Source organism: Xenopus tropicalis, chromosome 2 (assembly GCF_000004195.4).
Source record: "Xenopus tropicalis strain Nigerian chromosome 2, UCB_Xtro_10.0, whole genome shotgun sequence".
In the NCBI taxonomy this organism is placed as follows: Eukaryota; Metazoa; Chordata; class Amphibia; order Anura; family Pipidae; genus Xenopus; species Xenopus tropicalis.
The window spans coordinates 38,558,612-38,582,651 of NC_030678.2; the positions used below are offsets into that span (position 1 = coordinate 38,558,612).

Sequence of the window (24,040 nt, forward strand, 5' to 3'; positions counted from 1 at the left end):
CATGTTTACAAAAATAGAGACAAGAAACCCTGTGTTTCTTTTGACAGAGGACTCAGTGCAGCTTTTCTGTTAGTGCTTATGGCTGTATTTACATAGACCTTTCTGATAAAGCTTACTTAGTTTTTACCTTTCCTTCTCCTTTAAGTATTTAGTTGCTAGGGTCTTTACCTTAGCAACCAGGCAGTTGTTTAAATGCAAGGCTGAAATATAAACAAATAACTTATCATAAACTGGCAAAGTGTAGGTCAGTGCTGTCCAACTGAGTTAAGTGCATCTTTTGTGCTGTTTGTTGGCAGTATTGAAATGTAAGCGCCTAAGCAATAATGGGTGTACTTTGTAGTCGTACATTGTACCATTCAAAATAACAGGATTTGCCCCTAGTGATACATTTGTGCCTGTGCAAAATGTAACTTAAGGCAACAAAAAACACTGTTAGGAATATTCTACACCACTGGCACAGATAGGAAGATTTTAGAAGCTTACAATAACACCATTGTTATAGAAAATGCTCCATAAATGGTCAGTTACAGGCACAGTGATATGTGCTACATTTTTAAAACTGAAAGGAAACACTGTGTTTATGGTTAAAGGTGGGTGGGTACATAGCGGGGAGCAAGATGTTCATTCAGTGTTTGACTGGGACACCAAGGGCCCACCACCCAAAGCCCTAAAATGTTTTCTTCTGATTCATGTTTGAGAAGTTCACTTTTTCAAATGTGATTGATACAGGGTAGAAGGCACTGTTTTTTGCCCTCCAGATGCCTGTTCACTGAAGTATATGGGGAAATATTATATACAGTACAGAGATATTATGGCAACCAGAGTAGCTGCTTCCATAAAGACACATTCAGGATTAATTTTATGTTGGAAGTGGCGCTCTCCTATGAGTTCCGTTTGCTGCATTGTGCTCTGCATTATTGCTAGTACAAGCTGTTAAAGAGCACAGATAAATACAGTGGATACAGACAGACTATAGAGGACAGCACAGGCAGACAAAGACCCAAAGTGTCTGTCCTGTTTGCAGCTCAGACTATATAATTGTTTAACTCTTGCTCCCCCGTTTACACTGTGCAATTTCTATCAAAGACCCACCCCTCCAGCTTTATATAATTAGCCTCCCTGCATTCTCTTGCTTATCTATGGCAATAATTTTTGGCCTTAGTAATTTCTCTTACCCCATCACAGACTCACCAACTCTTTCCTATCTTTCTCACTGCTAAGAATAAATGAAACACAAGCAGAACCTGGAAAAATTAGAAAAAAGTTAATGCTTTGTGCTCCAGAAAGGGCAAGGGTCCCACTGGGAGTAACTCCTGTACCCCAACAGGCCAATCCAACACTGCATTCATTGCTTGGCGCGTTTGGTATAAGTGTTTTCTAGATCTCATTCTCAAAATATTCAGCTGTGCAGACATGAAAGTCCTTAAACGACAAGTCAACCCAAAATATAATTGTTACTAGAAGTGGTGTTTGCCAGCCTTGCTGGAAGAGACTGACCTTTGCAACATTTTTTAAATAGGAACAACCAAGAGTTCAGAAAATGCTGCTTTCAATAGCACTTACATTTACAAATAACTTTTAAAGCACCAAAAAAGTTTTAATAAATTCACTTTGGAAATTTGCTTGGAATTGTGTTTTCTATTCCAAATAGGCAAAAAATTATTTTTGGGGTTGACATGTCCTGTAAGAAATACCCAATGCGAGACTACTAGTCAAAAAATGGGACAATAGAGTAGTTTTATGGGGAAAATCAACCAATAATTGCAGAAGCCTTTAATTTAAAACAAAGGCCTGTTATAAGACACCACTTATAAATCAATGTAAAAGTCAAACCATTAACATAAATGTAAAGCTGTTATTACATGTGACTCCAGAATACCCATATAAACTTCAAGGTTCACTAAAGAGGGCTTCAGCTTTTTTTTCCCCCTCTTTTTTGCTTATCTTTAAAGGCATTGAACAGACTTGAGGACAAACAACAAAGAAAATAAAAAAAAATACACATGAAATAGACAAAAATGTTTTTAATGGCCACAGTTAACTGCTAACAAAGTTTATTCCAGCGAAATAAATTGACCTAAGTTCACATCATTGTGATACACATTTAATCCAATTAAAAACCTTATAATTTAATGCACAAATGTTGACTTTTTAGAAAACAACCACTGAACCACTTCAAACTAAATTCAAAAACACACTATACTAAAATTGGCAACATTTACAATTATTGAACCTTAAATTAGTAATTGTTGGACTTGGGAATTGCCTTTCCAGTGATGAGGTTTTGGAGTTTATGCAGTATATAATAACACACCTAAAAATATGTATATATGTGTATAACATATACACACACACACAGATACAAAATTGGCAAGAGACCCACTAACGCCAGAATATTCACTAATGCAAAACCAGACTTGTCTGCTATTTACTGCTATTTTCCCGAATTAAGGTTATAAAATCAGATTTTTCTGTGGTTACTATATACAGGCATGACAGTCACCTGAACCTTAGTTGAATGATTCAATTTCCAACCAAAACTGCAAAGGTGCGCCACTTTGGCACCCCCGATTGTCCACAGCAAGAACTAACAGTCATCAATTCCACATATTTTTGCTGTGCTACTTTTTCCTGGAGATGTATGGGGCAAAGGAAAGGTGAAATTAACGACAAGGCACTGAAGTTCATTATTCAGTTTCTTAATGGAACCATGAAATATATGTTAACTACAGGCAACTAGCGGTGCTTTGCCCTGGTACTTTGGCTTGGAATGGCACTTTGGTGATACTAAGTTTACATAATGCCAAACAAGTTTGGACTGAATGCTCCCCAGTTCTACATCATGACATTCTAGTAGGTCATTGTTGGTGGAAGAATATTGGCAATTAGACCTGAACAGGAGTTAGATTGACAAATGTCTTTGTCATGCAGATAGTGCTAAATAAACTCATGGAAGGCTTGTTTTCATATGATCAGTGATAAATTATTACAAGGATAGGATACAATAATACGTTTAAATCTGCAAGACCCCCATGTGTTTCTTCATGTAAAACACCCATCACCTTTCCAAGTCAAAATCATATAGAGATTGAGCGAATGTTAAGGAAGGAGGGTATACTGGCCCTTGGAATCCAGCTTATGGCCAGCATTAGTATAAAACCACAAAAAGTGATTCATGTGGGGGGATGTGGCCCACATGTCTAAAAAAGTGATCTTGTAAACATGTGTACCTCAATATATGGGGGAGATTGCACACACTACTGAGCAACATAAATGAAGTAAAACAAGATGATAAAACATATCAAAACCCATTCTCAATATATTTTCAGTATCCATGAAATAAATTATTTCATTCCACATGAAGTACTTTTGTTATAAGATTGGTTCCTTATCACTCCAATAAAGCACACAAGTACACAATCCCCCCCCCATCACCAGGAAACCCCCGGCTGCTTCACGACAGGTATGTTTTCCCACCAGTGATTCACATTACAGCCTTTGTGACACTTTGTTGGCCGCAGTACTGCGGGTGACAAAACACCCTGTGTGGCAATACCCTAACCTGTTCAAACAGTTTAAGGCAACAACTAAAGAAAGTACATGGGCATTGTCACAAGGGTGTATGATTGCAACCCCTTGTGTTTCCAGTGGATGTCAAAAGGAAGCAACCCAGGAAAAGCAGACTGTTTTTAACCACAACTTCAAGTAGCAGCTATCAATGCGCTCAGTGACATAAGCCTTATATGTTAAACAATCCAAAAACTCTTGCTATTGTGGGGGAATATATAGCTAATAAAGCTTAACACATGCCTTCTACATGAAGAAAACAGTTAAGGAATTAGTAGATATGTTATATGCTGACCTAGATGATTAAGGCATTGTGGTATTTACATTCAAGTCATATCAGTATATATGGAACAAACATCTCCAAGAATTTAAGACAAATTTTGACCTATGCTTTTAAGAGCAAAAAAAAAAAAAAAGTTAAAAACGGAAAATGGAATAAAGCTTAACAACCAACACTGAAGAATATTCCCCAGAACACACACACATAGGTACATTCAGTGGAACATGATCTACTTTTATCCCATTACTACATGAATAAGAAGCTGGTGATTTTTCTGATACTGAACGGCAGTATATTTCATATACTGAATAGAGTAAGTAAAAGGAGGGAGAGAAAAATTTGCTCATCTGACAAAAAAGTCTAAAAGTTAAACTAAAGTATATACACCTCAAACAACGCATGATTTTCAGTTTTCAATACCCAAATCTTATGTAACTGAGCACTACTGTTTTCCTGAATGGAGTTCTACTACTAGGGATTTTAGGCAGTTTTAGAAAAGCCTAAATGGCTGATATTGCTTCTCCATAATTGGCCACTTGTATGAAAAGGGTTGCAGAATTCATTGGATGTCTTCATTTCCAAGATTATTTGGCAAGAAGGGAAGTTTGAACTAAAAACAAAGCAAAAAGAAAACACAGTATTTAGATCATTTTTAAAATGCAAGCAAAAAAACAAAAAAAAACCAAACAAAAACCAAAATTAGAGCATCCCTATATTAAAACAAGATTCCTACCTACTAATTACCATTTGGTTTTTCAAAAACATAGATACCATATGAATGGTCATACATGTGGTGGTTGTGGTCCTCTTCTGGACTCCATTTTAAGAAGTTTTCAAAAATGTCCGATCATTTGATTGAATAGGATGTTGTCAGTGCTACCCCCTGACCCAGAATACATGTCCGAATTTGGTGGAAATTTCTGTTCAAGCCAAATCCCATATCTGTAGCCATAACTTAGCCCCAGTGTCGGACTGGGAGTCAGGGGCCCACCAGAGAATAGACCATGGGCCTATCCTCCAAAAGAACTGACTTTTAGTGGCAGTTGCATGGAGCACTAACCAGACAATCTACAGTCCTATGCCATAGATTCTACTTTCTATGGCAAGAAAGTAACTTGACCATTACTCTTTAGAGGAACTTTTATAGCAACAATATTTCTTTTAAGCAAAACAGCAGGTACAGTCAATCCTTCTGGTGAAGAAAGGATTTCGATTTCATGCTTGCATTCTCTTTAGAAGACTTTAGGAAGAAAAGAGAAGGAATCAATGGGCACTCAAATAGCCCTTTAACCTTCCTAAAGAGTGCAATATCTTAATATTCTGTTATATAATGATTATTTTCTTATTAGAACATGTATGTATTTAGCTTCTACCAATATGTATCAATCTATTCCCACTTATTACTGACCTTGTGGCTCTGCTTGATCCCCTTTGTAGCTTTCCATGTTTACATTTTCTGGGTCACCTTTTTAAATATAAAGAGCAACAGTGTTAAGTAATACATAAACTTCTTAGGACTATATCATACTAGCCACTTTGATTGTCACAGTCATACAACACTGGGTCTAATTTCAGTATGAACGAGATATAGATCCAAGCACTTGACTGAAGTCTAAAGCTGTATTAATGGGATAATAACATGTTAATTTATTGATTAATTTATTGTAACAGGTATGCTATCCCTAGGACCCCATTTCCTTGGAATGTCTTATGTAGTCTTTTTTTTTTTCTTTTACCCCCAAGAGCACCACATGCTGACATCTTAATCTGATACACTGATAGGGGCATGGGCATTGCCAACAAGTAAAAAGGGGCCCAAACACAAAAATTAAAGCTGCCAGCATGCCTCTTGATCTGCCTAAACCACTCCACCAAATGTAACCCTTGATTTAGTGAACCCTCATAAACTAACTACAAGCCAAGTTTTTATTGACACTGCATTTTTCCACCTCAACCCCCATTTGTCACAGGACAACTGTACCCTCCTTAATGGCAGCCCTGATCTGGGGCAATACAGTTTCCATCCATTGTTTTATATTATTAGTTGAACTGGTGGCTATATCAATTACCAGCTCAAATTCACTTTGCGGTGTCAATGTTACACACTGCCTAATACATCCATTTTTTCCCCAGGGACACTATTTTAGTGAAAAAACAAAATTCATTGGTTGCATTTTACTCTATGGCGCATATTCAAGTCAGAAGCCCTGGAACAAAAGTAACTAAATTGTGACATCCTACTTTTCCTACCCAGGGCACTGTTTTGTGTTTTATTCCCCCATCTGAAACATAGCTTTCAGGCCAGGAGAAAGTGCTTGGAGCAGCAGTGCAAATATAAAGACCGGACCCCTCACCCCCTGCACACATAGCTTTACTCGCTTCCGCCTTCAGCATGCTGTGGTATATTTTGAAAGCCCCACAGGGGTGCAGTTGTAACACCAGTACCCAAACCCCCCCCCCCCCCCCCCTCAGCATTTCTGCCACTGGCATGGAGATTAGAAACCATACCTTGCATTGCAAAATAGCGATGGGTGCTTACTCTAAAGACTTACCGTTTGATTCTTTGAAACACAGTTTCTTCTTCTGGTAAGCTATAAAGCTAGATACTGCTCCAACAGCTGCAGCACCAACTGCTCCCACTATTCCTGCTATCAAGTTGCTCTTTGCTGCAAGTGGAAAATATGATTTCATACAGGCAATTTGCATCACTTGGGCCTTACATAATGCAGCTAAGTGGGACCAAGGCCTTCTCCCACTATTCTGGCTTGCTCTATTTCACTAAAAGCCAGTGGTTCCCAAAGTTTGGGACTGAGAAAGTATAAATTGAAAAACTCTTAACTTTCTAACTTCCTGCTTACCATAACATTAAATTCAGCCACATTTGCGGCCCTGAAAAATATACAATACACATCACCTTTTGAGAAAATCTGGTGAATCCCCTAGTTTCCATTAAAAAAAACAGTGGTGCCTGCACTTTGCCTTAGATTAGTTAAGAATATTGTTGATAAACACTTACGTTGTTCATCATTCTGTCCTTCATCTGCAAAGAAAATGATGATCTGATTTACTGTTCTGCTCTATGACAGGTCAATAAAGAACACGATTTTAAGTAAGTGAGCATGCATAAGCAAAGCGGATAGCGTAGGTACAGCACATAGAAAGATCTGTTAGGTGGAAATTAGCTGTTGAGATCATGCCATTAACAGGATTTAGAAAGCAAAATAAACTCATTGCACCAATCCGTAACTGGGAGGCACAGCCTTCTTTAGTTGGAAGCTTATTCTATCATTAAACATGTCTAACTATATAACCAAGAGTAGGGGAAAACAAAAGACAGTCAAGTTTCATTCTATTTGTTTCTCGGAATGCCAGGAAAGTGTTCAAAATATGGAAAAAAAAAATCTGAAGGATTTTAAGAGTGAAGGTAGGGAATATTGAGATACAGTAAAATAAAATATAAAACCTACCAGCGGATGGTAGATATTCACGGTCTAGTGAAACCATTTAAACAGAAAGGAACAAAATTAGAACTTTATATGGCACTATTCAACCACCAGTTATATCGGTATGGTTGAGGAAATTTGTTTTTTTTTTTTAATTGCCAGTACGTTAAAAAGACACAAGGGAACATGTTTCATGTTAAAATAATAAAAACTAGCATAAGATAGGTTGCTATGACTTATTCAACTGAAAAAAAATTGCCCGTATATGCCCGACTATAACTCCCTTTATTAGGGAATTAACACTGGGTGGGATTATAAAGTAATATAGGCAAAGTTTGGCCCACACCTGTCATCCATAGCAGCCGAACAGGTAATTTCTCACTAAATATTTTTCTTGTTCACAAATATTGAGGGTTGTTTTAAGAAGGCTAATGCAGCATGTGGAGAAGGCTGGAGAAGCATTGGCACATCCCTTTTTTATGAAAAGGGGGCTCCAAATAAAGCCAGAAAGCCACTGATTATAGTGTTACTCAAGCAAAACAGAATGTGCTATAATATTGCTGGCAAGCGTGACAAGCTCAGAATTCATCATGTAACCTCTAATCTTTACTATGTGACTTTATGCAGACTTTAGGATTTGTCCTATTAACCCCTGTAACGGCACTCCACTTTGCATGCACGTTACATATCATTTCCTCTGATATTTATACTGAGTAACCAAGAACTTGGGAGTTAATAAAGTGCAGGTATGGGATCCCTTATCCAGAGAGCTCCAAAGTATGGGAAGGTCATCTAGCAGACTCCATTTTAATCAATTAAAATGTTTTAAAATTTCCTTTTTCTCTGTAATAATAAAACTGTACATTGTACTTGATCCCAACTAAGATATAATGAATCCTTATTGGAGATAAAACAATCTTATTGGGCTTTAGTAATGTTTACGTTTATTTTTAGCAAACATAAGGTATGGAGACCCAAATTATGGAAAGATCCCTCATCTGAAAACCCCCAGATCTTAGCATTCTGGATAACAGGTCCCATATCTATCCTATCCAAGTGTTATCTAATTAAAGTTACAAAGTTTGCCACAGGGCTAATGTATTTTTTTTTAATTAAAAGAATACCCTGAATCCATTTTAGCTCTTTGTATTGCGCATGTTTAGCAAAGGCGCAAATGTTTTTCCTTCACCTTAAATGAGGATTGGTTTAATTTTACCCAATATCAGCACACATTGGTTTTATTCAATAAACAATATCTTTATAGGTTACTTCATACTAACAGCAAAAGGAAACAACAAACAGCTCCAGACCTGCAACTGTCAGAAAAGGCCCTAGCTTATCTGAGCAAAACAATTTGTTTACTTTATAAAATTAAGGCATTAGATAAATTCTTATTTCATCTTTACCTTTGGGGTCATCAGGTAAAGGTTTGCCAGCGGGATCAAAAAGGTCATCATCACTGATAGTTCCCCCTAAAAGACATAAAACAGCCCGTGTATGGCCACCTTTAGTAAAGAATCATGAATGATACCTGCCCTCTGTTTATCTTCCTAAACTAAAGCCAACTTCAAAGAGAACTAAACCCTAAAAATGATCATAGCTAGAAATGCCATATTTTATATAATAAACTGCACCAGCTTAAAGTTTCAGCATCTATATAGTAGTAATGATAAAGGTCTTTACGGTTGTCACAGGAGCTCCCCATCTTGGATTCTGTTAGAACTGTCCGGGACAATGCACATGCTCAGTGGGCTCTGAGCAGCTGTTGAGAAGCTAAGCTTAGGGGTTGCTGCAAATTATTTGCTGCAAAATTAGTTTCTCTGTCTGTTATTTAAACTGATGCTATGGGGCTCTGAATCTGAATAAATTACTAATCAGCCTTTAACTGTTTAATTTATATTCTATATACACAGTATACTGTGAGCCAGTCCCTAAGCTCAGGTCAGTGACAGCCGCACTAAGCATGTACAGTGAATCGGCAGAAAAGAAGATGGGGAGCTACTGGGGGCAACTTTGGACACACAGATCTTCCCTGCTAAAGTGGGTGCCTTGGGCTGGTACAGAAGCCCAAAACATAATGTACAACATTTCTGCCCTACTTCCTTAGTTAGGCTTTAGTTCTCCTTTAAGTTCTACGATACTGGCAGATAAGGTTTGTCGCCATCCTGGTAAACCTGTGCTACTGTGGGTGACAGATCTCCCAAAAATGCTTTCCCCTTTCCTAACCTTCAAATCGCCACAAGTAAAACCACAATACTTGTGCTGATTCAGCTTAATGGTTTTATGGTGGGAAAATGAACTTCTTTCGCATTTTTTCCCCACAATTTAGCCAGATTGCGGAGAGTGTTTTACTTGCAGCGTTGTGCAAAAAACAAATAAGATAAAGTAGCCCATTTATTGTATTAGAAGTATAGCACATAGATTATTGAGAGGCTCAAAAATAAGCTAGTATTCATGCAATAATACATGTGGGCAACTTGAACTACCCAACCATCTTTGAATGTTTAGTCCAAATCATTATCCATGCATAACTATATTTAGTAGCAAGGTGGCTCAGTGGGCAGCACATCTGCCTTTCAGTACTAAGGTTATTCCAAGATGGATACTATATGCAAGAGTTTGTATGCTCTCCCTACCTCACAGACTCCAAAAATCACACAGGCTTAGGTTATTTGGCTGTGTGTGAATGTGATATGGACCTCAGACCCTGGTCAAACAGAGCATTTGCTCCGCTTCTCTCCACCTGCTGTTTTCAGTCAGGCAGAGAAAAGTGGATCTGCTTTAATACACATCTCCCTGTAGCTGCATTGACAATCACAGCTTTTGCCTGCGTGCAGCTACGTGGAGCAACAGCTGAGACTAGCCCAAAAATGGGAAAAGCATGCATTTTCGGCCCTATCTCTGCTTCCGCTCTGCAAAGGAAGCTGTGATTGTCAATGCAACTACAGAAAGATGTGAATTTAAGGGGGTCACTTCTCTCCACCTTACTAAAAACTGCAAGTGGAGAGAAGTGGAGCAAATGCTCCATGTGACCAGGGCTTACACTGTAAGCTCCACTGGGGCAGGTGCTGATGTGAATGATGTATAATCTCTGTAAAACACTACGGGAATGTGTCAGCACTATATAAATAACAGATAAAGCACTGTCAAAAATAAAGGGTTTTCTCCGTAAGTTTCATTACTTCATTGCTAGATTTATCAAACGAAAGGAGTAAAACAGTCAGTTTTGTAAATCTGTTTGGGAGTTATATTTTAACAAGATTGGAACAAGTTACTCTTCTTTCATATATACACTACAAACTAGCAAGTTTGGGAAGGCTAAAAGGTACATAAAAAGTGAAACAGGTCTGGTTTGATTATCATCAAGAATCTTACCATCAACTGCTCCTCCAGCTCCACCACCTGGCTTAGGTTTGGGAGTTTCCTTGCCTTTATCTAAGAAAAATAAATTAAAAAATAAGAAATTTCATCAAAAGTTATATCACATTCCCACACCGACTTATTTCTTGAGATATCGTTGTCCTGTAAGATTTTATATTGACCAGGAAGCCCCAAAGGAGTTCTCTAAAAGACATTACAATTCATGATTAAATTAGGGGTTTTGTAATGAGAATGCCCAGTGAGCTCTCTACAAGTGATAAGCAGCTTTGTTTGACATCACATGACAGTTCTGATTTCCAGGTGGGGCATAGGAGAGTGAATTTTGGAAGCCTAAGATCCAACTGCAAAGGGCTTTTCACTTTTAATAGCTTATTGGAGGATTATGACTATTGTATGATTTACATAAAATCATCTTGAGATGAATCTGTTACAAAAGGAGGTTTCTGTGCTCTCTGCCACACTTTGCTAGTGGGTTCTAGTCAGCAAACTAAGCTATAGAATCAACTGCCTCAAGCTCTTATTTAGCACAGGTAATGGAGACAGATGGTTTTCATGTACTGAATACAAAGAACTAACAACTTTATTTGGTGCTATTGGTCCTTTAAAAATAAAGCGGTTTTATTCATAGAAATATTTGAATAGGAACATTGAGGAAGGAACATTCCTCCTTTCGAGATGATCATTCTTAAACAAACATGAGCTGCCGCAGTCCCTGTTTTAGCAGAGGTAACCTAAATAGACTGCCCCTGGCCATAAGCAGAATTAGTTACATTTCAGAATCCCTTGTAAAATGTTGAGCATTGGTAAAGTATGAGACTAAAGTAAAGATTCTTGCCATCACCTCAGTGCTAGGGATATGAAAGCTCTTCTGAAAGCTTTAGACATTTATTTACTTACCCAGGTGCTACACTGCTCTAAGTTACCCATAGCAACCAATTACTTCTTAGCTTTCATTTTCTTCCTTATAGTAGACTGATCAAATTTAATGCCTGCCTACACTGGTTTAAAAAATTAGTTACAAAAGACTCAATGTGATTCCAATTCTATTTTTAGTGCATTTTAAACTAGTTACAGTGTATAAAAATCAGATTCCCCCCCCCATCAGACTGAAAAATGCTTACCATCATGGCCAAATGCATCTCCAAGATCAAAATCTGAAGAAAAACAAAATATATTTCACTTTCCAAAATTAAGCCTTTTCAAAATACACCCAAATAACTGCACACCATTGCAAGAAATATCCCTGCAAGTGGCAAAAGTGTGCATTGACAAAAAGACCAATAGGAAACTGGCCCATTAAATCAATGATTCTACTTTATGATTCTATTGTTCAAGGACAAGGCTAACCAAGTATCTAAATCCAACGATCAACATAGAATCTGGTCCTTTGGAGAAATCAACCAAGGAGTGCTTTATTTCCCAATTTCCCTCAGACCACAATCGAATTCTAATAGTGGACAATATAGATCAGCATCAACAGACCAATGCAACCCTCACCCAAAAGAATTTCTAATCTTACCAAATACATCTGGCTAATAACCAGTAGCATACCAAAGGCCAGGCCAAGGGATTTGGCCCCAAACATGGGCCAATAAGCTCTGACTGATAATTGTCGTTGCATTGTTTTACAAGATTTACTAGATAGTTCTGTACAGAATCTAATAAATGATGGTTGTCTGGAAAGGAGGGGGGGGAGGAAGCTCTTTGCTTTTCCTATTTTTCAGCTGTGATGTTAAAAAATTTGGCATCTGCTACTAGGGAGGTGGTAATTCTCTCTGCGGCACACAGACAAGCAAAACCTTCAGATAGGGGATGACCGTTAGGTGTTGTTGCCTAATGTATGCTACCAGGCAAGTGACCTTAGTGAAGACTGGTGGGGCTCTGGACAGAGTGATGGGCAGAGCCTGGAACTGGTAACAGAAGCAGAGGGATTTTGATGTTAAAAATGGATGTACAGGTATGCAATCTTTAGTTTGATTGAGATGGGGGGAAAATTGTATTGCTCCAAGCCCAAGCTTTAACCAGACTTCAGTATCCAGTGTGGAACTGTATTTGAAGTGAATTATGTTGTGTATCTTTACCAGACAGAAATGCCCATTTGAAGTGGCTGAGTTAGCTTCCAGAGAGCACAAGACAAGGGTACTGTATACTTGATAAAGTAGTTTAAAGGCTGCAGTGGCAGATGCTAAAATGTACTTTAGAAGGTTTCCCGTTTTGCAGTACATGGAGCTTCTGAAGGACTTGCCCTCCTCCAGCGAATCCTCCAATGATGGTGGATTTGCAAAGCCTGGCCATGGAGCATGAACTTTAGGTATTGAGTACCATATGTCCTAGTGAGGTTGATGAAAAGGGTATAGTTAAGTCATATGTAGCGAGAACATCCTGTCTGGAGTTTTCCATGTTTAATCATTTTATCTACTGTCCAGTGGTGCTTGTCAAGTGCTATAACCTCATTGGCCTCTTTCTGGGTCCCCAAGGGAGTGCATGTGGTTGTTTGTTCAATGTAGAAATCTGAAGTGCCATTCCTTCAAGGAAATTATTTCACAGGTTCTCTGATGGGGGTGGTTTATACACTGATGTGGTAAAAGCAGGATGTTCTTGTTTTGATTTGCCACAGTAGCTAAACTTGTAATGGAGGTTGTCACTGCAAAGGATTTTAAAGGATAAAGAAAGTCAATCACTTGGGCCAGGGCATTCCAGTGAATGCCATAGTTCTCCATCTTCTGCTTCTTCGCCTGGGTGCACATTCACAAGAGTGAAAAGTCGGACTTTTACAAAAAAATCCTGTATCTTCACTTTACATCTCATGTGTCAGCCCTGGTATTTGGAAGAAAGGAGAAGCACTGCTGGCTACGAAGAACCCCAGGCCAGGGCAGTTTTCTGCTTACAGGAGCACTGGCCTGGGGTATCACCCCTGAGTGATTGTAAGCAGAGGTTACCTAAAGCTTGGTACCGATGCTTGCAGTTAGACTAATGCAATCAGGAGGTACAATAAAATCATTTTGAGAATGAGTTTTTTTTTTTTTTTTTATAAAGCTGCTTACCATGGCCCCACTATCAGTCACTGTGTCCAATTCCTATAAAGTTATGTTTCTGGGTTTGATGCTGCCACAATACTACCTCTGCCCTGGAACAGATATTAGTATTCAATATATGGGGCCCCTTACAGTATTAATCCCTTATGATGGCCCCAATCTCACTGCTGTACCATGAATTTAGCCACTTGGCTACCTGATTTTTTATGCTTCAGAATACCTTTAATGAGTTTTGTAAAGATCCTTACCATCAGCACCACCTGGATTTGGTTTTGGAGTTGGTTTTTTGGGTTCTAGAAATTGGAGAAAATTGAAAATAAGAATAAATGGAGATTGCCAATGACATACAAATTTAGAGAGAATACTACTGTACTATACTAACAGAGCATTATGTTAGGAGACACTATGTCCTGAAATTAAGAAACAATTCAAGTAAAAACCTAAGACTCAAGAAAAATAGCATGTTCCAACATTATATTACTTAATCTGTACAAGAACCTTGCATGAAATGTGGAGATTTTCACACTAATACAGTGGGGGTGGGGATGTAATCTGCAGACCCATTTACCAGGCCCTGGTTTTGACCCCCACCCCTCAGCTTCTAAATAGGCACCCAATATATAAATAAAGCCCTCTGCCAAACCTGAAGTAAAAATTTAGCAAAACAGATTTATGGACAAGTCTCAGAGTACTGGCAAATTACATCAAGAAACCAAAAGATCCCAGTGTGCTTGAAAACATAAGAATAACAGCTGAATGGATTTACAAATTTGTACGGTCACCACCAGGGATCATTTAAGGCCTTTCTTTGCAATATCAATACATACATTTTCTAAAATGCATATTATAGTAATAAAACATATATATAATTTTACAAGCTACTAGATGCTCAGTACATTATACATTTTATGTGGCCATGCATCTGTGTTGCGAATAGGGTTACCACTTGTCTGATTTTAAAATGCATAGCCCTACCTGTCCAGTTCAAGACAAAATGGTTTGGATGCGACTCCTTGCAGAGGGCAGTTCCCACCTCCTTACATCATTGGCCTGTCCCCTCAGCTTCATTAGCTATTCAGAAGGGTGCTAAGTCCCAAGAACTCTAAGTCCCAAGTACATGCCAAAATCCTGAGCATGCTATTTCATGTACATTTTTCACTCCCTAGAGAATTTCACATCTAAAAGTATAAAATAACTTACCAACAGTGTTTTTGGTAGGAGCAAGTGGAGGTTTTGTAGTTACGTCTACAAAAACAAAAAATATTAACACACACACATATATACACATTATAATATAGATATATAGATGTGTAACAAAATTATTTCACGATAATTTTGGTAAACATTAAATTTGGCTGTGCACCCCAGAAGTAATTATTTTTGGCATTAGATTATGGACACTCCAAGACATTGTTTGAATGAATGAATGATATAGATATAGATATATATATATAAAAAGAAGAAAGTGCCGCACACACAGGGACTTTAAAACAAGAACAAAAACTCTTTATTAATCCAACATTTCAAACACATAGGGGCCCATTTACTTACTCACGAACCGGCCGAATGCGTCAGATTGCGTTTTTTTCGTAATGATCGGTATTTGGAGATTTTTTCGGAAAATTGTCACGACTTTTTCGTTATCAATACGATTTACGCGAGTTTTTCGTAGCCGTTACGATGCGCTCGTATTTTGTTGTGACTTTTTCGTAGCCTTCGTGCCGAGTACGAAAGATTCGGATTCATTCAAGCTTCATTATGGTGACTTTACTTAGGCCAGGTTGGAGCTGCAGGGTGCCATTGAGTCCTATGGGAGGCTTCCAAAATCATGCTAATCTGAAAGTTTCGCCCGCCGCTTACGAGCGCTCAATACGAAAAAGTCGCGACAAGATACGAGCGCATCGTAATGGCTACAAAAAACTCGCGTTTTTTCGCGCAAATCGTATTGGTAACGAAAAAGTCGCGACATTTTCTGAAAAAGTCGTAAAGGCGCCGAAAAAAAATCGCAAAAAATAGGAAAAAGTCGCAAAATGTTCGTTTTCCAATCGGATTTTTCCAATTCGGATTCGAATTCGTGTCTTAGTAAATGTGCGCCTAAATGTGCTCTTCTTCAGGGACAAACCAATTGGATTAATAAAGATTTTCTGCTCTTTTTTTATTTCAATAGTTTTTATTTGCTTTTTTTAACTTTTACAGATTGGATATCAAGATGAAATTTTCCATAATATACAGTCTTTATCCTAAAGGGTAGAAAAGAAAGGAAGAAAAAAGGAGAGAAAGTGGTCCCATTTTGGTGAACAGTGGGGCAAAGAATAGAAGGAAAAGAAAACAGCTTAATAAACTTGTAAATTAAACAATAAATGACGGTTCTTTAATCATTAAGTCCAGTTTTCTTTATATAATCGTGCCTTTAAGGTCCCATGTTAAAGGTAAAAATCAAGAAGGTTAGAAAGATTAGCGTCCGTGGGAATATGGTTCGTGTTTATCTCCAATAGACTTATTTTCTGTTCCTATATCTCTAACATATTGTGTTGTCGTTTGACTTAGGAAGTGAACGAAAATAAGTCATTAGCTTGCGGAAGAGAGTAAATGTACCAAGGTTCCCATATTTTCAGGAATTTATCATGTTTATCCACAAGTACACTCGTTAGTCGTTCGTTAACCATAACCCAGTTCATCTTGCTTTTAAAATGAGCAATGGGAATTTGGGTTGTTTTCCAAAATTTAGCAATCGTTATTTTGGCTGTTAGAAAAATAAAACTTATCAGGGATCTAGTATGACTATTGAGGTTGGGTATTCTGACATTCAGTAAAGCGTTCTGAGGGTCTTTCCTCAAGTTTATTTGCGTCACTGAGTAAATAATATTATATATTCTAGACCAGAACCTTTGAACATTTGGGCAATCCCACCAAATGTGAAACATTGAACTGGTTTGTCCACATCTCCTGAAGCAGTCCTTACTGACTTGGGGATTTATCCTGTCCGTAGTTTGCCATATCTGGGTCCAATTTTCATCAGTGATCGTGGTATTAAGATCTTTACACCATGCCTGGGTATATGGTAAGGGGTCTTGTGAGTGTATACCCGCTAATAAATTATACAGACTAGAAATTAGTCCTTTTGAATATGGGTATTTAATACAGACCTTTTCAAAATAAGTAGGGGTCAGGGTAGAACAGTCTTTGTTAGTTGTGCGGATAAAATGGTTTATCAGTTGGTAATGGAAGATTTCTGTAGAGGGTGGATTGTATTTCTGTTCTTTTTTAAAGTCCCTGTGGGTGCTACTGCATCTGTATACAGAGAATATATTTAAAGGAGAAGAAAAGGTATGGTCACTGGGGGGGTGCCAAAATGTTAGCCACCCCCCAGTTATTGTAATCACATACCTGATACCCCCCCGTTAGCAGAAAACTGCACCAGCTCAGGGTACCTGTGAGCGAGTAATCCTTCTTCTGTCTTGCACATGGGTGGTAGGGTGAGAAGCCAAACTTCAACAAAAAAAAAACTGGCTTTTTCACTGAACTGAGTGTGCGTCGGCCCCAGGATCACAAAGAAAGAAAACAGGAGGAAGAGGATCGCTTGCGTGCAGGTACCCCAAGCTGATGCAGTTTTCTGGCGACAGGGGCACTGCCCCAGGGGTATCAGGTAAGTGATTACAATCACCCCCCAGTGACTGTACATTCCCTTCTCCTCTAACTTATCCACAGTAAGTTTCATACATTTTAGTCAATTATATTTAAAAATAAATCAATAAAAAACAGAGCTACTACTTATACAGTGTGTGGGGGCAAAATATGGCCATTTAAGTTTTGGCAAGCAGTTACAATATCAACTCACCAACATCATCATCGAAAGCTTGATCAAGATCAAAATCTTCTTGACCTGTTAAATATATATAACATTAGTAGTGCATTTTCAAGGGAATTACAACATAAACCCAGAAACTGGATTAAAATTACTGTAAATGTCTGTTTTGCTGACGCAAACAAATTTTCAAAACTAAGGGGCTTTTGTAAAAAAAACAAAAAAAAAAAACAAACAAACACCCTGCACTACAGACAATATCGGTCGCCTCGTCTTCCAACATACATATACCAAAGTTTTGTACGATAAAATTAGTGAATTTAACCTTTACAGTTAGGATGTATGGCAAAAGATATGGCACGTGAGCCAATATATATTATAATTATTTAATTATCTGTGCAATGGTAACGTAATTATCTACCTCCTAAGGAGCCAATTTAGTTTCTCTGTTGGCCCCATCATATATTTTTTGAAGGTCTCCATTAGGCATTTAGATTCTTGGGCATAAATATCCAAATTGTTTTTCATATTATTTATTCGATAAATTCATAACTGCATGGTGACTCAGGAAAGTTGATAACATCTGCGGCTGCTTAAGTCTGTTGCTAGGAGGGTCCAACAAGCCAATGAGTCAGCAGGGGATTCACACACAACAGGCATTTCATAATATGGGCTAGTGGGGAACAATAGCGATCATAAAGGAAACAACTCTAGTATATGAATAATAAATCATTTTCACTAGTAAACCATTTGTATCTCAAAAACTATAAGAATAATGAGAAGTTTTTCCTACTGCAAACACCACCACTCTGAAAAATCAGCTAGATATCTAATGGGTAGGTCTGGAAATCAGACAAGGACCCCACTGAAGCGGTGCTCTCCCAACAGGACTGCTTAGGCACCCCATATAATTCAATCTTTTGGCCCCGGGCCCCATTTGACCTAATACATAGGATGGGCAAAGATCCGCTTGTTTGGCAGCAATGCTTCAGTGCTTTACAGCTGGTATGTGTAGGTTGCAGCCAGGAAAAGAAAAGAGAAATATTAAGTTAAGGAATTTATTTTATAAAATAGAAAATCAGTAAGAAGCAATATAACAATTTGTGATCAGATTTGTTAAGCAACCACTTCAACTGAAAGGAAAACTATACCCCCAAACAATGTAGGATATATATAACAAAAATATATATAAAATATATAACATAAAACAGCAGTATGTGCCATTAGGTACTCCTAAAAAGAAAGGGGTTATTAACCTTGGCGTTAACTTTTAGTATGATGTACAGAGTAATATTCTGAGACAATCTGCAATTGGTCTTTAATTTTTGTCATTTTATAATTATTCAATTTTTGTTCAGCAGCTCTCCAGTTTGGAGTGTCAGCAGCTATCTGGTTGCTAAGGTCCAAATTACCTTAGCAACCAGGAAGTTGTTTAAGAGGCTGGTGCATGAATATATGAGAGGACCTGAATAGAAAACAAAAATTAAAAAAAGTACCAATAAAATTGTAGACTCACAGAGCAATCGTTTTTTGGCTGCTGGGGTCAATGACCCCATTTGAAAGCAGCAAAAAGAAGGAGGCAGCAAATAATTAAAAATCATATTTAAAAAAAAAAAAAAAAAAAAAAAGATAACTGAAAGGTGCTTAGAATTGGCCATTCTATAACATACTCAAACTTGACTTAAAGGTGAACCACCCCTTTAAGTACTAAGGGCCACCCCCTGGAATCATATGATTCACAGTGCACACAAACAAACCAAGGGCACACATACATTTTAGGTCACACCAACCAATGAATAGACAAAGTTCTGTACAGTTCCTGCTACAGTTAGAGCTGCATTATTTATGGTCAGGTGATCTCTATGGTGCGGTTCAGTTAATCTCTGAGGAAGCACAATGACCATCACAAAATGGGGGCTCAAGATCAAAAATATATTTATAAATTCAGATTCTTTAATTGGCCACTTTATATAATATCAACAATTTGTTGGTTAAGTATTCATTCTTAAGGTATAGTTTTCCTTTAATTTTCTTTTTTTGTAACAGCATTCATTATATATTCATTATATAATAGCCTTCATTATATGACATACTCTATGCCAGGTTTCAAAGAAATATTTAACAAGCCATATAAACCCTTTGGTCCCCTTGTTTAACAGGATGTGGATATACCGTATATACTCGAGTATAAGCCGAGTTTTTCAGCACTAAAAATGTGCTGAAAAAGTAATCCTCAGCTTATACTCGAGTATATGTGTCCGTGCCTACCTGCAGTTGCACGCACTCTGGGTCCTGGCTCGTCGCACCCGCCCCCCCGCTCTCAGTATCAGCTATCAGTAGGTGCAGGGAGTTGTAGTTAATAGGTAACAGGAGGAACACAGGTTGGACACTCCTGATGTGGCTTATTCCTTATCCTTGTATACAGAGTAGGAGCCAGAGTCAGCCAGAGTGCGCGCAACTGCAGGTATGCATGGACACATGTGGAGGGAGGGAGGTATGTATGCACAGACACAAGTGGAGGAAGGGAGGGTGGGTGCGCACAACGAGCGCGTTACATCTGCACATCAAGCCAGATTAAGTAATTGGTACAATAACTTGTTATTTACAAAAATTAAATTTGTACTAAGTCCAGCATCAAGAATTATTTTGCCCTTACAACTACTATTGTAGTACTGTGGTGGGACTTGTACACTGGGGTCCAAGTACTTGATAATTAGTATGGCAGCTTCCTTAACCTTCCCAAACTTGCTTTTGTCTGCTGCTGTAGCATTTTTCTTTCCATAAAGTTATCTATTTATCTGTTATTTATTTGATTATTGAAACTTAGCAGTAGCAGTTGTATTTCCCACCCTAGGCTTATACTCGAGTCAATAAGTTTTTCCAGTTTTCTTAGGTAAAATTAGGTACCTCGGCTTATATTCGGATCGGCTTATACTCGAGTATATACGGTAGGTGGGGCTCTGGGCAAAGCAAACATATCTTCTCGGCATGAATGTATGCAGAAAGAAAGAATACTTGGGTATGCTTTTTGGCAATTTAGAAACAGAGCTTTAATATACACAGAAGTCTCTTGGTTTACAACAAATTTCTTATTCTCATGCAAGTAGCACTAATGTTAGCTAAGAGTCCACAAGACACTGTTAGGCAATGTGGTTAAAGGATATCAATCCCCAAAATAATTTGCCTAATTAAAGAAAACTAAATTGTTAATTTTGTTATATTGCAACTTTGCAATATACATTCATTACAAATTTGTAATGGTTTTTGAGTTATTTGTATATATGATTGCTATAAAAACCAGTGTTTGCCTGTCCTTTTCTATTCTATGCCATGGGGACTCTGGCATTTGAAACAATGTAACAAAAAGGCAGCAGACTGACAGACCTGCCTTGCTGGAGGAAACTACTTTTGTCAAAATCAGGGGCGGGCCGAGCCGACCGGGCGCCCTAGGCAACCTGGTTGACAAGCGGCGGGGGCAATTATCGCCCATGTGTGGAGCCCTTGAGAGGGTTTGAAAATCCCATTGGGTAGGCTCCATATTTATGTAGCTATTTTTAATAAACTTTATCATGTGTCCTTAACTGTATCTGTCTATGAGACAGATAGATAATGTTGCCTTTTTAAAGGACAAGGAAAGGTTAATGCAAATTAAAAGTTAAGTCTAAAGGCATTCTTTTTATGTACTTACTGCATATCTAAATTCCCAGATCCCTGCTTGCTTCTCTGAGATATGGTGCTGGCAGCCTACAGCAATGTGAAGACTACAGTGACACCACTGAAATCTCTCTCCCCTTCCTGTAGGTGCCAGCGGCAGCCTTCCTATTCTCTGAGCATGTGTGTAACTTGATCCTGTCTCCTGTTCTGAGCTACACATGCCCACCAGCCAATCAGAAGCGGATCTGGCGGGGGGGGGGGTGGGATGAAACACATGTGCAGTATGAACCAAGGAGGGAAAGGAAGGGAGAATACCTTTTTAAAGATGGCTGCCTGTTCAAGAAAACAGATAGAAAATGTGAATTAAGTGTGACTAAGTAAATATTTAGTAAATATATTAGCCAAAAGTGTGGCATTTTTACTAAACAATAGGAGGACTATTGGGCAGTATGCTTTTTTTAAATTTTGACTTGCATTCTCCTTTAGATAAAAATTTGGGTGACTGCTATATACCATGAAAAACACCCTTTCCCACTTTATGGAAAGAACAACATCTCTGCCTTTTATCCGGGCCATCTGTTACAAGGTGTGGTTCCAAATTTTGCAGTAACAATGAGTAAGCCTCAGAACAAAGAGCTCCTGTAACAGCGCCGTGCGATTTGGTTACAAGAATCCCCTCCGGGGAGTTATTAAGACAGTTACGGGTGGGCAGCTCTCACTTGTTTGCACTGAATCAAGCACTGATCTGACTGACCTAATCCAGCTTGCTCTCCATGCACAATGGCAGCAATTAGGAACAATGAGAAAAGGATACACTGCCATATTCAGGCATTCAGAAAATAGTAGCACAATCATTAATCACACTTTTTTGCAGAAAATTAGAAATCAGTTATTATTTAATCTGTCAAGCACTTATTGTTTTATGCAGCTCCCATAGTTTGCGTCTCTAAATACATAAGAGAGTGGTTGATACAAAACACTTGCTAAAAATGAGCACAATAGAACTTGTGTTGAAATGAAAATTTAATTTAAAAATCCATGACATCCACTGACATTGCCCTCCACCTTCAGGACAACAGGACCATTTGTTCAGAGCTCCCTATCTACCATTGAACAAACAAACCCCTCCCTCTCTAAGCAGCAGCTCATTATCAGGAGCTTTTCAGTAGACTGGTAATTAGTTTTATCTGCTCTGAAGTTCTTCAGGATCAGGAAGTGCCGGAAGTAAAATTGGATTTATATCCTTGTTTAGTGCCAGAAATAACATAAGCCATAGATATTTCTTTATTAAAACAACAGGCAAAAGGGATGATGTTCAGCACAAGCCTTAGTTAAGACTCCCTACTCCACAACATAACTGAAGCTAAAGTTTCTTTTATGGGTCCTATGTTGCACATGTGAACCATCACAGGTTCAGGGTCCTGTATATCTGGCATTCCCCAACAGTCCCTGCTCAGTTCCACTCCTACAAATCTTTTTATCAAAGTCAAGACTTCCCATGCCTTCATGTTTCTACTTAGAATCAACTATAAGAAACATCTGATTACAATGATGTTACAAGACCTGGTGCAAACAACCTCAGCATTACATGCAGAAGGGCACGGGAAGATTTGTCACTTGTGGGAAATCGGTTTCCCTTGGGTGACAAATCCAGCATTATTGCTGGAAAATGCATTCTGTCAATTTATTCAGCAATTAAGCCACATCCACATGTAAGTAAAGGGAAAAGCATTTTTGGGTGCCTTTGTGCCATAGACCATACCCCTTACACAGTCATTTTGCTGCTTAACAATTATTTTCAGTATATACATCAAGGGAGAAGTTTACCTACAGGGTCAATGGATGGACATTCTTAAATTATATGCTTTTCCCCCGCAATATCAATTATACCATGGGACTTCAACCAGCAAGAACCGCAACGATTTATTACTCTCCCCAACTGTATTGTAGAGCCTGAGCAGCAGATTATATCACTCGTGTATGGCTAGTTTTAGTCAAAGCCTGTACTTTAATGCCCAGTATGAGCACACAATAGTGACTTTACATTACTTAGCATGCAAAAAAAGCAAACTTGTGTATCCAACAAGCAATCTGCAATATATTTTCAGTAGCATATTTTGTAGTAGTGGTGAAACATTATAATGGGGGTAGAGAATGACCAGCCTAAGAATGTAAAAGGCAACAAAACTTAAGGATCACACAATGCTTCCTGCAATCAGTGTCACAACTCTGTATAGCTTACCCCCAACATTTGCTAAGTAAATACAATGCTGCATTAGGTCGCCTGAGTCACAACTGTAAATTGTGATTCAGATTTATATTTCCTGCCACATTTCCTGTTAATTATTTTAAACCTACTTCTCTCTTAGAAGATATCTTTAACAATGGAAGTGTCGAAAGAACTGATTTGTACGCAGACAACCTAATACGGCACGTGCTAGATTTTACCCACACAGACATACATGGAGGTCCCAGAATTGTGTTTACTTTGCTAAATTGTGGCCCCTTTTCTTACATACTGGTCAGATTCTATGGAAAAACTGACTACAATATTATATATATATATATATCTCCTGTTATCCAGAATGCTCGGGACCTCAAGTTTTCTGGATAAGGGGTCTTTCAATAAATATGGACCTCCATACCTTATGTCTACTAAAAAAAATTAATTTAATTTAAACACCAAAAAACCTAATAGGATTGTTTTGTTTCCAAAAATAATTCTCAGGATCAAGTACAAGATACTGTTTTTATTATTACAGATAAAAAGGGAAATACGTATGTAAATTTTGAATGATTTGATTAAAATGAGTATATGATAGATGGCCATTTTATAATTTGAACTTTCTGGTTAATGGGTTTCTAGATAAATGAT

The 24,040-nt window shown here is 38.1% G+C and overlaps 1 protein-coding gene across 4 annotated transcripts in view; it reads right to left on the reverse strand.

Annotated features, from left to right (window-relative positions):
• Positions 1 to 2,009: 2,009 nt before the first annotated feature.
• cd99 (CD99 molecule (Xg blood group)) overlaps positions 2,010 to 24,040 on the reverse strand; it is a 29,212-nt gene continuing 7,181 nt past the window's right edge. Inside the window, exons 2-12 of one of the 4 annotated variants that reach the window (XM_002941001.3) lie at positions 17,545 to 17,589; positions 14,907 to 14,951; positions 13,955 to 13,999; positions 11,793 to 11,825; positions 10,666 to 10,725; positions 8,697 to 8,762; positions 7,315 to 7,338; positions 6,864 to 6,887; positions 6,400 to 6,513; positions 5,256 to 5,312; positions 2,010 to 4,457 (exon numbers count right to left, since the gene is read on the reverse strand). In XM_002941001.3, coding sequence (XP_002941047.1) covers positions 4,432 to 4,457; positions 5,256 to 5,312; positions 6,400 to 6,513; positions 6,864 to 6,887; positions 7,315 to 7,338; positions 8,697 to 8,762; positions 10,666 to 10,725; positions 11,793 to 11,825; positions 13,955 to 13,999; positions 14,907 to 14,951; positions 17,545 to 17,589 — 539 coding nt within the window. In that variant the 3' untranslated portion in view covers positions 2,010 to 4,431. The remainder of the gene's footprint in view (positions 4,458 to 5,255; positions 5,313 to 6,399; positions 6,514 to 6,863; positions 6,888 to 7,314; positions 7,339 to 8,696; positions 8,763 to 10,665; positions 10,726 to 11,792; positions 11,826 to 13,954; positions 14,000 to 14,906; positions 14,952 to 17,544; positions 17,590 to 24,040) is intronic. The other 3 variants (XM_002941003.5, XM_002941002.5, XM_012957612.3) reach the window with 3 other exon arrangements.